The sequence below is a fragment of the Hipposideros armiger genome, unplaced genomic scaffold (assembly GCF_001890085.2).
Source record: "Hipposideros armiger isolate ML-2016 unplaced genomic scaffold, ASM189008v1 scaffold_595, whole genome shotgun sequence".
Classification (NCBI taxonomy): Eukaryota; Metazoa; Chordata; class Mammalia; order Chiroptera; family Hipposideridae; genus Hipposideros; species Hipposideros armiger.
Window position 1 is genome coordinate 1,113,707 of NW_017731945.1, and position 14,968 is coordinate 1,128,674.

The following is a 14,968-nucleotide window of genomic DNA, read 5'->3' on the forward strand; positions in this document are numbered from 1 at the left end:
CTGAAGAACAAAACGACAACAACTTGTCTGTTCCCCTTCCCCCAATTCCCCAGCACTGTTCCCATCCCCCCAATTCCCCAATAAAAATCTTTAAAAAGAAAAAAACAAAACACCAAAAAAAAACAACACAACAGATGATTAATCATATGTCTCACTCCAAAGAAAACATGAATTAAAATCTGAATAGAAATTTTAAATAAAGACAAGGATGAGGTTTTGCTCTTCTAAAACCACTCAATAGAAGAAGGTAAACCTCCTTTCTTTCTTACAGACATCCAAATTCTTTTGATCATGCACCCCTACCAAATAATTTTTAATAAGTACCCTGATATATGCACATATATTTATAAGTTACATATACATATTGTTATCTATCATATTATGCATATTATAATTATAAAATGCAAAAATATAAACACTTAAAAGTATAAGGTAAAAATATGGATAGAAGCTCTAACTTTTTTTCCTGTGTCTCACCGCACTCTCTTGACATCACGCCTTGGCAACCACTGCTACAAAGACTTGGGCATAGGGATTTGGAAGAGAAAGAAAGACTATATTATATGTATTTCTATTATTTGAAGAGGCATTTTGACATTTTCCCATTGTTAATCATACATCATTTCACATTTATTTGTTTACAAGCCATATGTTACATGATTTTAAGACTTTAAAAACTTCTCAGGGCCAGCTGAGTGGCTCAGTTGGTTAAGAGCTTGCTCAAGAGTTTGATCTCTGAGCAAAAGCGGTTCAATGCCCGGCCTGAGCTGAGCAGCCGCTGAGCTGCCAACAGGTGGCAGGATGGCTCAGCTTAAAAAAAATAATAAAAAAACTTCTCTCTGGCATAATTTTCTAGGACTATGTGTAAGTATATTTAAGATATAGAGGAGTTTCTCTAAGATCTATCTGACTTAAATCAACCACTTAAAAAAAGTAACATTCTTTGTACGTTTTGTTTTATACCTTCTTCTAAAATGATTTTTAATTACTAAAATCAAGAATTTACTTTGGTGAAAATATTTTATCACTAAGAAATCCAGAAAACCCAGTAACACTCAAAATGTGTGAATTTTATTAAAATAGTTTAGGAAGTCGCTTACCATGGTTAAACAGGTAGCTGATGGTACCCTGTTGATGCACAGTTTTCCCCTTTCAAAAGCAGCTCGCCTGCCAATCATAACCTGCAGTTCAGAGTATCTGCTCCGTATGACTTTCAAATTAGGGCTCATATTTTCTCTGCTGATAGATAGCTTCTTGGTGCTTGCTTATCAATTGCCACCCCCTTCCCCTGTCAGCATCCTCGGGGGCTTCATTGTCTTTTAATGACAGGAGCATGATTATCTTTTTAAATCCTCTCAACATAACATCTCACTTCAGTGAAAATTTGTTAAACTGTGTTCTCATAATAGAGTATTAAAACAATCAAAAGAAATATTGTTTGTTTATATGGATTATGTTCCCCAGGCCAAACGCAAGCATGTGGTAGTTAGTTTTTATAGAGATGTTTTAGGTCCAGATTTTCTTCTACTGAAGCATTCTACAGTGTGTCAGACTAAAACAATTCAGAAATGATTAAAATACTTTTCAAACTCTTGGAAAATAAGTGATAAATTAACAATTAAAAACAGATTGTTTTCCAGAGAGAGAGAGAGAGAGAGAGGATTTTTATATGTAAAGGTTAATTCTTGACAAGTCCTTATGACTGTGTATTGTTCCTTGACAATAGCTGTGTATGACATCACCTTTACCCCCATATAGTTATCCATAAGTATGGCTAATTTGAAATGTTAGATTCAGAATGGGGATTTACTCCAAGGATTTGCTGTTTGGACTGCTTTCATCTCTCGAGGACAATTCAAGTATTTATGCATCCCAAAATAAAAACCTCTTCAAATGCAGATGATATACGTATTAACTATTTTTAAACAAATACTTGGTTTTCATTTTCCACTGTGATGTTTTCTTTTTGTTTTTAAGGTTTTAGATGGTGCTCTGATTATGCATTATGATTTTATCATTTAAACATTTTTTTTTCTTTTTCCAACTTTGGTGTAGAAATTTTAGGATTGACCTTATGTATTTTTGAAAAGGAAGAGTGCCAAGAGAACTTTGTGCTTAACGTTTCCTGATCTTTTTGGAATAGATGACATTGTTGGAAGATATGATGATCTTTCCAAGTCTGTTAACGAACGAAATGAAAAACTCCAGATAACCCTGACCCGCTCGCTGAGCGTGCAGGATGGCCTGGATGAAATGCTCGACTGGATGGGAAGTGTGGAAAGTTCTCTCAAAGAACAAGGTCAAGTGCCCTTGAACTCCGCTGCTCTTCAGGATATCATCAGTAAAAACATTGTAAGTGACATTCTAAAGAGAAAAATAATCCCACTTCTAAATTTAAAGAAAAAGAACCACTTAATAAGCTCCAAAGGAAAGGTAGAGTCAAGATAAATGTAAAGCTATAGAAAAAGAGACGTTTTCTTAAGATAGCTGTGGTAAGCAGTGCTTGCACAAAGGCAAATGTGTAAGGTGATTTTCCTGCAAAGGAATATGGAAAGAGCTCTGTAGACTTTTTTGATGAATAATATTCATTACAGTTGGCTTACACATACATTGAGTCCCATCTTGTTTATCATTGATTCAGCCAGCTGCACACATTAGGTTAATCTGATCAATCTTGTTTTTGTCCAGCCTTTTAAAAATTAGGACCGTGGATAATCCCCAGGCTCCATGAGATCCCAGGGGTTGCTGAGTGGCAGCCACCTCCTGCCTTGCTCAGGCGACTAGCCAGCTGTTCTCTACTCTCCTTGGAAGAGATTTGGGATGGGATTCCTCAAGGGACAGATCAAACTTCTCAGTCAGTCCCAGCCGTTAACCTTCTTTAGTCACAGATTATTCAAGCTTATGTTGTTACAAATAGTAATTTTTTCAAACTCTGGGACTCTGTTTGTAAACATTATGAAACCTATGCAATATTCGGTTCATTTCAGATGTTGGAACAGGATATCGCAAGTCGTCAGAGCAGTATAAATGCCATGAATGAAAAAGTGAAGAAATTTATGGAAACAACTGACCCATCCACTGCATCCTCCCTGCAAGCCAAAATGAAGGACTTGTCCGTTCGTTTTTCAGAAGCAGGTCATAAACACAAAGAAAAACTTACCAAAATGGAGGAGCTAAAAACCAAAGTAGAACTGTTTGAGAACCTCTCAGAAAAGCTTCAGACATTTTTAGAGACAAAAACTCAGGCTCTCACTGAGGCAGATGTGCCAGGCAAAGATGTTACTGAATTATCTCAGTATATGCAGGTATGTCTTCCTGAATATTCATGAGGATGATAGAGTATGTTAGCAGTTCAGACAAACGCATATGTTTATTGGCAGACTTATAATGAGCCATCATCATTTTAGTTGCTGATGGATTAATAAAGATCTATGCTTTCCTCTTTTGAAAATTGTAGACCTCAACTCCTCTTTGAAGCCTTTGCTTATTGATTAGAAACAAACACCGTATTTCACAAACAATACTTTCCAGGAACCATAGATGATGTATATAAGTATTTTACGTGCCAGACCTACAAAGAGACAGAATGTAAAGAGTGCATTTTTAAATTAAATGAAGTTTACTGTGTTCTTCAAATAGCCTGCCTCCATATTTATTTATATATAGGAGAACTGACCATAGATAGGCAGGATTATTCTAACGTGAGATTCTGGTCACATACATACCTCTTGATGGAATGCCATTTGAAGATCTAGCAACATCTTATAGTGATTAAATATCTTACATGCTTTGTAGGAATCTACTTCTGAATTCTTAGAACATAAGAAAGACCTTGAAGTTCTACAGAGTCTCTTGAAGGAGATATCCAGCCATGGCTTGCCAGGTGATAAGGCTCTGGTTTTTGAAAAAACAAATAATTTGTCAAAGAAATTCAAAGAAATGGAGGATACCATCACAGAAAAGTAAGCACCACTTAAGAAATTGGATTTGATTCTACCTGATACTAATTAGAATGAGTTATTTTTATTTACTTATGTAGATATCTGAAACAGTTTTGAAAACTTGAGAATAAATGTAGGGGTACTTTATAAGTGCTTTTATATCGATTTTTTGTTATTAAAATTAAGTGTATTTTTGTTAAACTATTTAGAAGGGAAATTCAAGACTTACGTAAAAGTAGAAAGCATTTTTTAAGAAAAATGGTGATGGTAGTGTGTTACTGACTAACCTAAACGCACTATTGTGTCTGAAGCCTTTAGCAAATATCACATTTTTATTTGCAGGGGCAGAAAAAACCTTGAAAAGATAGCTTGTGGTTCATTGCTTTCTGGGCTCACTTCAGAAGCTGGCCTTTTTTTTCCCTTTTTTCTCTCCGAAATAGTTTACTTTTTAAAGAGTTGTAGATAAGACATTACTCCATGAATAAACAAGATGAGAAACAAGAGAATGAACCTAAGTTGAGCTAAAAAGCTGTATGAAGATAAGCCTTGAAACTGAATTTTATATTTCTGATCTCATGTTAGTTTAAAATGTATAGTACATCTTGTTTTGCTCAAGTTTATACAGAGGACCCCCAAAAGATTGAAAATAGTTATTTCTCTTTCAACTATTCTTTATTTCTTCCGAATTTTCTACCATAAACTTTTGAGTGCTGTCTATACTACTTACAGAGCTATATTTTTCATCTTGTCCTATAACATTTAATTTACATATTGCACAGAAGACATAGTCTTGATTTTCCTAGGTAAACTCTAGGTTGTTTCTTCTTTCAAATGGATTCAATTTTAAAACCACGTAGTCATCAGTAATTAGTCCAGCTGCAGTGGACCCTGATGTGCCAATATTCCACACACTTGCATATGTGCACATGTCATCCACATGTCATCCGGGCTCCAAATATAACCGTCTTCACAGCTGTTCATGTGCTGGGCATGTGCCCTCCCTCCATGATGCTGAGGTACAGAAAGATCCATATAGTTGACCGTGGAGCCTCCTGAGTATCCACAGGGGAGGCACTCATTAAAAACTTTTCAGTCACGAGGTCTGACCTCGTTCCTTTTGGGGTTTTTTTGGTGACTGAAACCTGTGCTCTCTAAAGCAACCGGTTTTATCCATCCACTCAAGTGATTGTAATAGAGCATAGAAACCACTAGGTGGCGCTGTTTTCGTGCGGGTGATGTGTGAATGTTTTACTTCTGTTAGGTGCCTGCTGGCAGTAAGCACCATATAAAGTGGACAGATCAAAGCTCACTGAATCTAAATAGTGTTAAAACTGTTTATATAGCCTTAGAGTTGATGTAGCATTATAGAGTGTTATTACATATGGGGCGCAGATTTCTTTACTTCTATCTTTATCTACAGACCTTGCCTCTGAGGAATAGACAAATAGTTATTTAGCTGATTTCACTTATCGCCCAGGAAACCTTTCCTCCTGTATCAAAGGGTTAGCGTGTAGGTGGAGGAAGATTTTTTTCCTTAATATTAAGCTTGATATGGGAACAATTATTTATTAGTAATTAGTTCTTTGGAGCATCTCCTTTCTGTGGCTTAAATTTGTCAATGATTTTTGTTGTCTAGAAAAGAAGCTGTCTCCTCTTGTCAGGAACAGATGGATGCTTTCCAAGTCCTTGTTAAATCATTAAAGTCATGGATAAAAGAAACAACGGAAAGAGTTCCCATTGTGCAGCCTTCTTTTGGTGCAGAAGATTTAGGAAAATCTTTGGAAGAAACTAAGGTCAATCATTGTGTCTAATACTAATTTCTTATTTGCCTGTGTCAGTACTGAGAAGTTAAAAGACTAATAGTGGTTTATTTTTCTTTCATGTCACGTAAGTTAGGTTCTTATGTATGTACAATACCTTCTGGTGATATTTGCAAATCATGACATGGGGTTAACTGATCCTTTTGAGGAAAGACCCAACTTTCAATTAATTGGCTTTTTTTAAAGAGATGTATTAGTGAGTTGTTGACTGGGATGTGTTAACAAGTTGCTGACTGTTCGTATCCAAGTTTCCTTCCCCACCAAACCTTTACTTTGTTTCACTATTTTTTTAATAATTTTTCGTAATATTAAGTAAAAGACCCTTCTCTTCAACTCAGCAGTTTACTGTAACTTGGATATATCACCATAACTAGTATTTACGGATAGAATTGAATCTCTAGTACAAATCGTGTACAAGTCTTTTTGTCATCTGACTTACACCATAAGACCCATGACCAGTTCTGCCCATTTTCCCACTCCAAATTTGTGGAGGTTTGTGTTTTTTTAAATTCATTGACATTTTGATGATTAAAACTCACTATTCAATGGAATTCTGAATTCCCATTTTTTAATTGTTTTTATAGTACATTTCTTCTTGCAACTTGACTGTTACCTAATGCAGTTTTCCAGACTTACAGTTGACAGTTACTTTGGAACCTCTGGCTGCTAGGAATAGCCTGACTTCCACTGTGGCTAGGGGCAGAATGAAGGATGGATCACACGTCACTTCTCCCTGCTAACAGTGTTGCCAGTCACCTGGGCTGTGGGAACCAATAGGGATGGTGTTTTTTTCTTCCACCCACTCCCTCACAAACCAGGATCCACAGTTGTCATTGTTTTAAGATGTCTTTAAGAACTTGAATTATAATGTGTACCTTTGAAAAGATTATGAAGACTGAAAAATAATGTGTTTTTATACCTCAAGAAATTACAAGAACAGTGGAGCTTAAAAACACCAGAGATTCAGAAAGTAAACAACAGTGGGATCTCACTATGTAACCTCATAAGTGCGGTGACTACCCCTGCAAAGGCAATAGCAGCAGTTAAATCAGGTATGTGCTTTATTTATATTCATATCAAAGACCATAAGAATTGGACCCACCCTGGTAATTTTATTTGTGTATATTATTTTTCAAATTAATGCATGAAATAATCCCAGGAGGGAAAAGTGAGGGACAAAAAGATGGCATCTGTAAACACACTAAAAGCTGCCATGGAGAAGTATCTGTACTAGTCAAATTTCAAATCCCTCTTATGTTTCATTAAAGACTACAATTAAAATGTAGCCAAATTAATATGTGAGAATAGGGGGCATTATATTGGGGAAAGGGAAAGATCAGATTCCAATTCATTTGTTTATTTACCTTAATTAAGGTAATGTTACAATTCTATTTGAAATATTTGATAAAGAAATGAGTCTGGACTCCTGGGAAAGAAGAAGTGAGGGAAGAAAACAGATTCTTTTTTGTAGAGTGGACTTTTCATTTTATTCCCATCTGCTTTTATTCCTTACACAACCCCCCCCCAAAAAAAAAGAAAAAAATATACAATATGTTAACCAGTATATCTAAATCACAATCTTAATCATGATTGAACTACTTACTCTTCTCAACAGAATGGTTGAAATATATGAATAATGATTCTAAAATTAAGTTGTAGTTATAGATTAAAGTTTAAAATGTATTTATATTGTTGTCAATATTAGCTTTAAAAAAAAATCCAAGAGTAGATTGAAGACAGATCTCATACCTTTATTCTGAAAGTTTCTAAGTATCCTGAGAGCATCCTCTGCCTAGTCCTGCTCCCACCCCCCACCCCATCCCTATTGTGAGACTGATATTCCAGCTGGGCCTCTCTCAACCAACCATTTATTCCGCTCTATTAATCCCATTTCAGGGAATACTCCTATTATATATGGTGTGATGAACTCTTCCTTTTCTCCTAATCAGATTTCCTGAAATGTCAAGTTTTTTTTATTTTTTCAACAAAAGGAATTCTATTGTGTTTTATTTTAGTTCATGTCCACTTTATATTTGCAATGAGCAAAAAATATTTTTTTCTATTCTTAATAACTCCTAAACATGGTAGGAATTAATCTTGAGCATCTACAGGGTATATTCACTTCCATCTGAAATGGCATTGTGTGTGATTTATTTTTTTCTTTTTAAGGGATGAAACTTGCATTAAGATTCAGATATTTAAATGTTTTCATTTGTTTATACTTGTTCCCGTGTGGTTAGTTTTGGGACATGTCCTTGTGTTTTGGATAGGTAGCCAGTGTATACTCAAATGAGAAAGGCTAATTATTTGTCAAATATTCCGATTATGAAAAAGATACCAATGCTACATAGTTATATAATTAAAGAGAAAAGTAATTACTACTCCCTGAGCAGTTCCTATTTTTTAGGCAGTAGGTTAACTGTGTTTAATTCCCACAGTGGTCTCACGAGATAGGTATTATTGTCCCCATCAGTTTAAGGAAGTGGTGATTAATTTGCCCAGTTACAGAGCTACTAATTAATAGGGCTGGGGTTAGGTTCAGGTGAGCCATACACCAAAGCCCAGGCATTCCAAACCACTGTGAGTGTAGTAGTAGGGTTTTTTGTTTGTTGTTTCTTTTCACGTTTTCTTTGATGCCTTTTCACATCATTCTGTCTTCACTAAACCCATGATAATACTATGTGACTGCACCAGACAATTGTCATTTCTGTAAGGAGGGCAGAAGTCCTTTTGGTTCTGTCATTCATTTGTGCTTCGTGCAACACAGATACTGAGCAACTTCTGAGCTTTAGAGACTTTATTGCTAAAATAACTTTTCCAATAAAGAAACTTTATTACAAAATTGTTTTATAAATTCATATTTAATGAGTAGTATACTTGTATATAATCTAAAATACTGAAACTTGTGTTTGAGGCGATCATGTTACTACTTTAAGAATACATTTTATATAGAAGAGAGGATATGGCTTGATCTTTAAAAGTCTCATGCTCTACCAACTGAGCTAGTCGGGCACCGCTTGGCTTGATCTTTAAATTTTGGACCTTTATTTGATTTTGAAATGGAATCAATATTTTAAACTTTCAAGTAGTAATAACATGTTTAAATGATTACTGCTTACAGAGGTTTGATTTAAAGTCATTTACTATTAATGCATAGAAATGTTATGCAAATCTATGATTACTTCAGTGTTAATATTTTTACAGGTGGCGTAATATTAAATGGTGAAGGAACAATGACAGATACTCAGGAAATTTTAGCAAGTAAAGGTGAATAACTAAGTGCTTATTGATTGAAATGTCTTGGTATTTTTTGAGAGAGGAAATCTTTTTTTTTTTTACTTTAAAAGTGTATATATATGTGTATGTATGTATGTATGTATGTATATATATATAGAACAATATATAACTTTTATTCATCATATATTTTCCATTTCTGTTATAATCTCAGCATTGAGTAAAAAAAATATTATGTTTCTGCCCTCATGGAGCTTACAGTCTGTTGGGGAGAAAGACATTAATGATTTGTACTTATTTACAAGCCAGAGACTCTAATAATATCAGTAATTAAGTTTACTTCATAAATGAGCAGAGGATGCATTTCTCTCTGTCAATTGCATTAAATAGCTTCCTTAATTTTTTATGATGCTTTGAACTTTATTTTTATTTATTTTAATTTTGTGATTGCAGTTGACATTCAGGGTTATTCTATATTAATTTCACGTGTATAATTTATTGGTTAGTCATTTATATAATTAACAAAGTGATCCCCCCGATATGTCTAATACCCACCTGACACCATACATTTGACAGAGAAAATCTTTTTAAAGGTGATTAGTAATTACTTTGAAATTTTAAACTTGAATTAAAATGGTATTAATGTAATAGTCACATTCTCCATAAATATAATATTTATATAACATTCCATGTAATTTTCTTCATCAGAAATTAGTGAAATCCAGTAGTTCAGTTTGGCATTTGGTTTATGTTTCTTTCTGTTTGGTAAATTTGAGATATTTTGTCACTTGAGATATTATTTGAGCTATATTCTTGAGTTTAATGACTGAGGAATTAATCAGTAATATTTTATGATTTTGTTTTTTTTATTCTATTTAAAATGTATTTCATTTCACTTGTATTATGCAGTGTTCCTAAATTATTCGTCACTAAATAGCCTTATAAGATGATCTAACCTTTTACTTATAAAAATTGTATGACTTCGTCATAGTGGGCTAATATTGACAAAATAGAAGGGAATCTCATCTAAAGCAAACTTTTGTTTCTAGAGCTCTACTCTAAACATCCTGAAAAATGTGTCAGTATAATTATTTTTCTTACTGTTAGGATTAACATCTATTAAAAAGGATATGACTGACATAAGCCATGGGTATGAAGATCTTGGCCTCTTACTTAAGGACAAAATAGCTGAACTGAATACTAAACTCACCAAATTGCAAAAGGCTCAGGAAGAATCGAGTGCAATGATGCAGTGGTTACAGACGATGAACAAAACTGCAACAAAATGGCATCAGGCACCTACACCTACAGATACTGAAGCTGTGAAGACTCAGGTGGAGCAGAATAAGGTATATTCTGTGGGCACATTGATTGAAGACCTGGAAGAGAATAGATTAGCATTCAGAACTAAGCCCAGGTGGATAGGAGCCCTGTCCTGATTTCTTGCTCTTTAGCAAATATTATAATTTGCCGGTTTTGTTTAATGGGTGAGATTGATGGTCGTAGTCATCTATTTTTGCACTAAGACATTATAAAGATGAGTGAACTGTTGGGTAGAAACAAATTTGCCACCTTTAAATCAGTTTAAGTCTGGGATTTTAACCAGTCAGCTATTAGAAAAGATTAATCTAGTGGCCAAGTGTATTAGGGATCTGTTCTGTCCAGTATAAAATAGGGGGGCTCCTGCTTTCCCTTTCTTTAATAGACAGTGTTTCTTTCTACAGCTGTCAAGGTTGGGAAAATGGTTTTACATCGTGTCAATAATGGCAAAAATGTCTACAAATTACTAACCTATATTTGAACTCGATAGTGTGTTGACCAGAAAACGACTTATTTACTAGTAGATTGTCAAATCTGGCAGCCTTTATCAAGACTGATTTTCTTATTAATTACAATCTTACTGATGTCGTCTTCCCTTTTTCCAAAGGGATTTGTTTGAGAATAATACGACATTCCTTCTAGGTAATGGGGATAAGCATTATTATCTCCAGAGCTATAGCATTCCTCTTTGCGATTCTTGCATCACATAGTTGAGGATGAGTTAGAAGAGGAAAGGAAAATAATTAACTGGTGATTCCAGGTCCTCCCCACTTCAGCATTCAGCTGTGGATTTTTTTTCCTCTTTTGGTCATGCTAGAGAAAAACATTCTCTTATCATAATTTTGTTTTTGATTTTCGATATTGACATACTTTAATGGGGTTACTGTATTTTTTTTCCCCCTTCTTAGTCGTTTGAGGCAGAACTGAAGCAAAATGTCAACAAAGTGCAGGAGTTGAAAGACAAATTGACAGAGCTGTTGGAGCAGAACCCGGATACTCCTGAGGCCCCGAAATGGAAGCAGATGTTGATGGAAATAGGTATGTTATGTTACTTACACCAGACTCCACAAACAGCAGCTCAGTCTTTTTTTCATCATAATCTTCGTCAGGAAACAGTTACCCAACAGCCTTACTTATTTTGGGATTTGATTTAATGTTTCAGAATCTATTTTTGCATATTTAAAAGTACCATTTCGAATTATGTTGTGCTGACTTGGTAAATTTTATCTTGGGTTTTGTTTGTTTGTTTATTTGTTTGTTTTTTTCCTGAAACACTAACTTAATTCATTGTTATGAAAAAGGTAGATACTAGTTAATAAAATGCTGTGCACTGAGTAGCATGTTCTCATGATTGTTTATTGTATACTAGGTTTTTGGTGTTTCTAATTTTTATGCTTTACTATATTTTAATTTACACGTTTCTGTTAGTTTATTTGTCTGGAAAAGGTTGGCTCCCTTCTCCTTCATGGAGCGCTTTCTGGGACACCGCCAGCCTCTGTGTTATGCTCTTCTTCTCTTCCACAGCCAGTATTAAAAAGCAGCTCCCCACAGAAATCTGATGGTTTTGACTCTGTTTCTAGAGTTATATTCCCATATCGATCCTGTCACTATATAATCTATTCTTCTTAGGTACAGAATTTTCTTCTTGAGCCCTATTATCTTATCACTCCTTTTGCATTGTTATAATAATGTGGAAAAGATAATGATACTAATTTTCCCTACTTTATGTAATTGTTTGGAGTATTCAATGAGTTAATGTGTGTACAGCTCAGATGAGTAGTACCTGGCACATAGTAAAGGCTATGTGTGTGCTATGATGATTATGAGAATGATTTTACTTTCAATCTTTACATTATGTTTAGCTAAAGATTGTCTTTCCTTTAGAGTCAGATATGCCGTGATACATTTAGAAATCTGTAAGTATGTTTTAGTTTGGAAAAGGTTATCCTAAGGAATCTTAATGTTCAAAGGTCTATTTAGTCCAACTATGGAGACTTCTATTGAATTGTAATTAATTTGTTCCTAACTCAGTAGCTCTCACCTGGGATATCAGAATTATTAGGGGGAGTATTATCAAGACATTTTAGAATAGGAGTGGAATTAAGGAATGTATATTTCAAAAAAGCTTCCTGATAAGATTTTGATATTTCTTCCTCTCAGTTTATTGTTTTAGTTACATTATTTTGTCAGATTATGTTTGACTAGAACATGCCATATAGACAAAGTTGCAGGGTTGGGTTCTACAAAAATCAGATCTTTAGTATATTATATTAGGTGAAAAAAATCTGTCAATGAACTAATTATACCCACCAATTATTGAGTGACTGTTATATTCAAGTGATGGTCAATAACTTTTGGCTTCAGGAACAGGCTGTCTTGAGGGTGGGGAGACCGGAAACCCTTCAAGCAGAGGGTAAAATCCAGAGGGATCGCGAAGGAAGGGTAGAGCTGGGATACACTGAGAGGAGGTATGTGTCGGGTATGGGGCCTGTGTGAGCAGAAGCCTATTTGGATGGTAATGGTAAGATCAGCGGGACTAGATTAGAGGATTCATCTCAAAGTGCAAGCCCTCCAGGATTAGTAGACTAGGGCCAGTGTGTGGGAGGCCGTGAGTGGCAAGCAAGGTCTTCAGATGTTGTCATCTAAGGAGTGAGAACTGAGTTATTGAAGGATCTAAGCAAAGAAGTGACATATTTGAAAGTGATTTTTTTTGCAGGGGGGCGGGGGAGTGGAATTACTTAAGAACCTAATGGATTGCAGCTGAGAAACACTAGTAGCAGGAAAAGCAGCTAGAAGTCTTGGTCTGCAGTTGTCATAGACTGGGAACAGCAGCAGCAGGGTCTCCTGGGAACTTGTTAGAAATGCAGAAATTCAGACCTACTGATGCAGAAACTCTGGGGTGGGGCCCAGCAACCTGTGTTAACAATCACTCCAGGCGATTTTAATGCAGCTATAAAGTTTGAGAACCACCGGTCTGGGCAAACCATGATGAGGACCAAATGGAGTGAGGGAGTGAGGGCACTAGAGAAGTAAAGGATGGGTTTCAGTTTTGGAACCAAGAAAATAGGACGTCATGAAAGAACATTGTGAATTATTGCATCTCTGACATGGGGTAAGAATAACCTTTGAAAGAAATCTCGAAGTCAGAAAAATCCACCAATTTTGATAGGAGAATATAATGAGTTTTTTATTTAAAAGAAGTGAGTTTAAAGGGTTGATGAGATTTCCTAGTGTAACCTCGAACAGCTGGTTACTAATGTGCAGTGTGAATAGAAGGGAATGATTGGGCATAGTTATAAAAATCTGAGAGTCACTTGCCTAGAACTGATCATTGAAGACTTGATATTAAAGAAAATGATTAATGTTTATTGTTCATAGGTCAGTTATAATTGACTCAACAGACTCGATAGGACTTCAGGAAGGACCGAGGTTGCTCAGGAACTTGTTTGCTTTAAGGAATATTCCATACTCTACATTATATTCTAAAATCAGATTCAGATTTACTTCCATTTTAATTTAATCAATATACAACCATCAGAATCATAAAAATTCATAATAAATGCTATTATTTATCTTTGGTTAGACTTGAATCAACTGTGTAAGAGAGTTATAAAGACGGAATAATAGCCATTGTATATCATTTTGAGTCACTTCCTGCAGCCTTCATAGATACTCAACACCCGCTTTATCCTTTTTCTTTTAGATTCTAAGTGGCAAGAACTCAATCAACTAACAGTGGATAGACAACAAAAACTGGAAGAATCCTCTAATAATCTAACTCAATTCCAGACTGTAGAGGCTCAGTTAAAACAGTGGCTTGTGGAAAAGGAACTGATGGTCAGTGTACTTGGGCCTCTGTCCATTGACCCAAATATGCTAAACACACAAAGGCAGCAGGTACAGGTGAGTACTATTTAACAAGAAAAATGTTTTCATTATGACTATATTAGCATTGGGCAGTGTGTGCTTTAACTGCCTTGGAGTGTATTTGCAGTGTTTCAGATGTCCACAGATGCCGTTCTGAGGTTTGTGGGAAGCCCCAGAGAACCGAAGCTGGGAGGCATTTCACAGTAGCCTACTGAGCCCATGAGTGGGCCAAGTCCCTCGATCATTTCAGTCATATTGTGGTTTGTGCAGACCCTGTTATAAAGGGCCTTCTTTGAAGTATTAATGTGAGTGTATAAGTAATAACATTTTTATGAGAAGCTAGTGTATGCTTTTTATGGTTTAGAAATTACTCCTTTGAGGTTTTATTTATTTCGAGTCTGATAGTAGATAATGAAACTTTTAAAACTCATGCAGTACAGCCCTGTCAGGGGGAGAAACAGGATAAGTAGAGGAGAAAGAATAAGGGAAGCAAAGAGGAAACCCTGAAACCCAGAGGGTTAGTTAGACTACTCTAATTATAAGCGCATAAATCCACAAGGGGGAAAAAAAATCCATAAAATTTAAGGCAAACATAATACAGAAGTTCTGTTGTGGTTTCAGTGAGATTTCTTTAGATATAAGTAGTGGTATCAGAGCAGTGAGGCTGATCCTGTACTCTGAAAATACAAATTCATGTATGTTCTTAATTTGAAGAGAATGAAAACAGAAACTAAATAACCATTTGGGGAGAAATAATTGCCCCCCAGTCTTGGTAGTGTCTCAGAG

At 35.3% G+C, this 14,968-nt stretch overlaps 1 protein-coding gene across 1 annotated transcript in view; it reads left to right on the forward strand.

Annotated features, from left to right (window-relative positions):
- DST (dystonin) overlaps positions 1–14,968 on the forward strand; it is a gene marked incomplete at its 3' end in the record, with an annotated part of 435,221 nt that overhangs the window by 360,401 nt on the left and 59,852 nt on the right. The window contains exons 44-52 of the mRNA XM_019624589.1: positions 2,144–2,352; positions 2,988–3,305; positions 3,796–3,962; positions 5,578–5,734; positions 6,687–6,813; positions 8,966–9,028; positions 10,103–10,344; positions 11,224–11,353; positions 14,019–14,218. Of these exons, the coding sequence (XP_019480134.1) occupies positions 2,144–2,352; positions 2,988–3,305; positions 3,796–3,962; positions 5,578–5,734; positions 6,687–6,813; positions 8,966–9,028; positions 10,103–10,344; positions 11,224–11,353; positions 14,019–14,218 (1,613 nt within the window). The remainder of the gene's footprint in view (positions 1–2,143; positions 2,353–2,987; positions 3,306–3,795; positions 3,963–5,577; positions 5,735–6,686; positions 6,814–8,965; positions 9,029–10,102; positions 10,345–11,223; positions 11,354–14,018; positions 14,219–14,968) is intronic.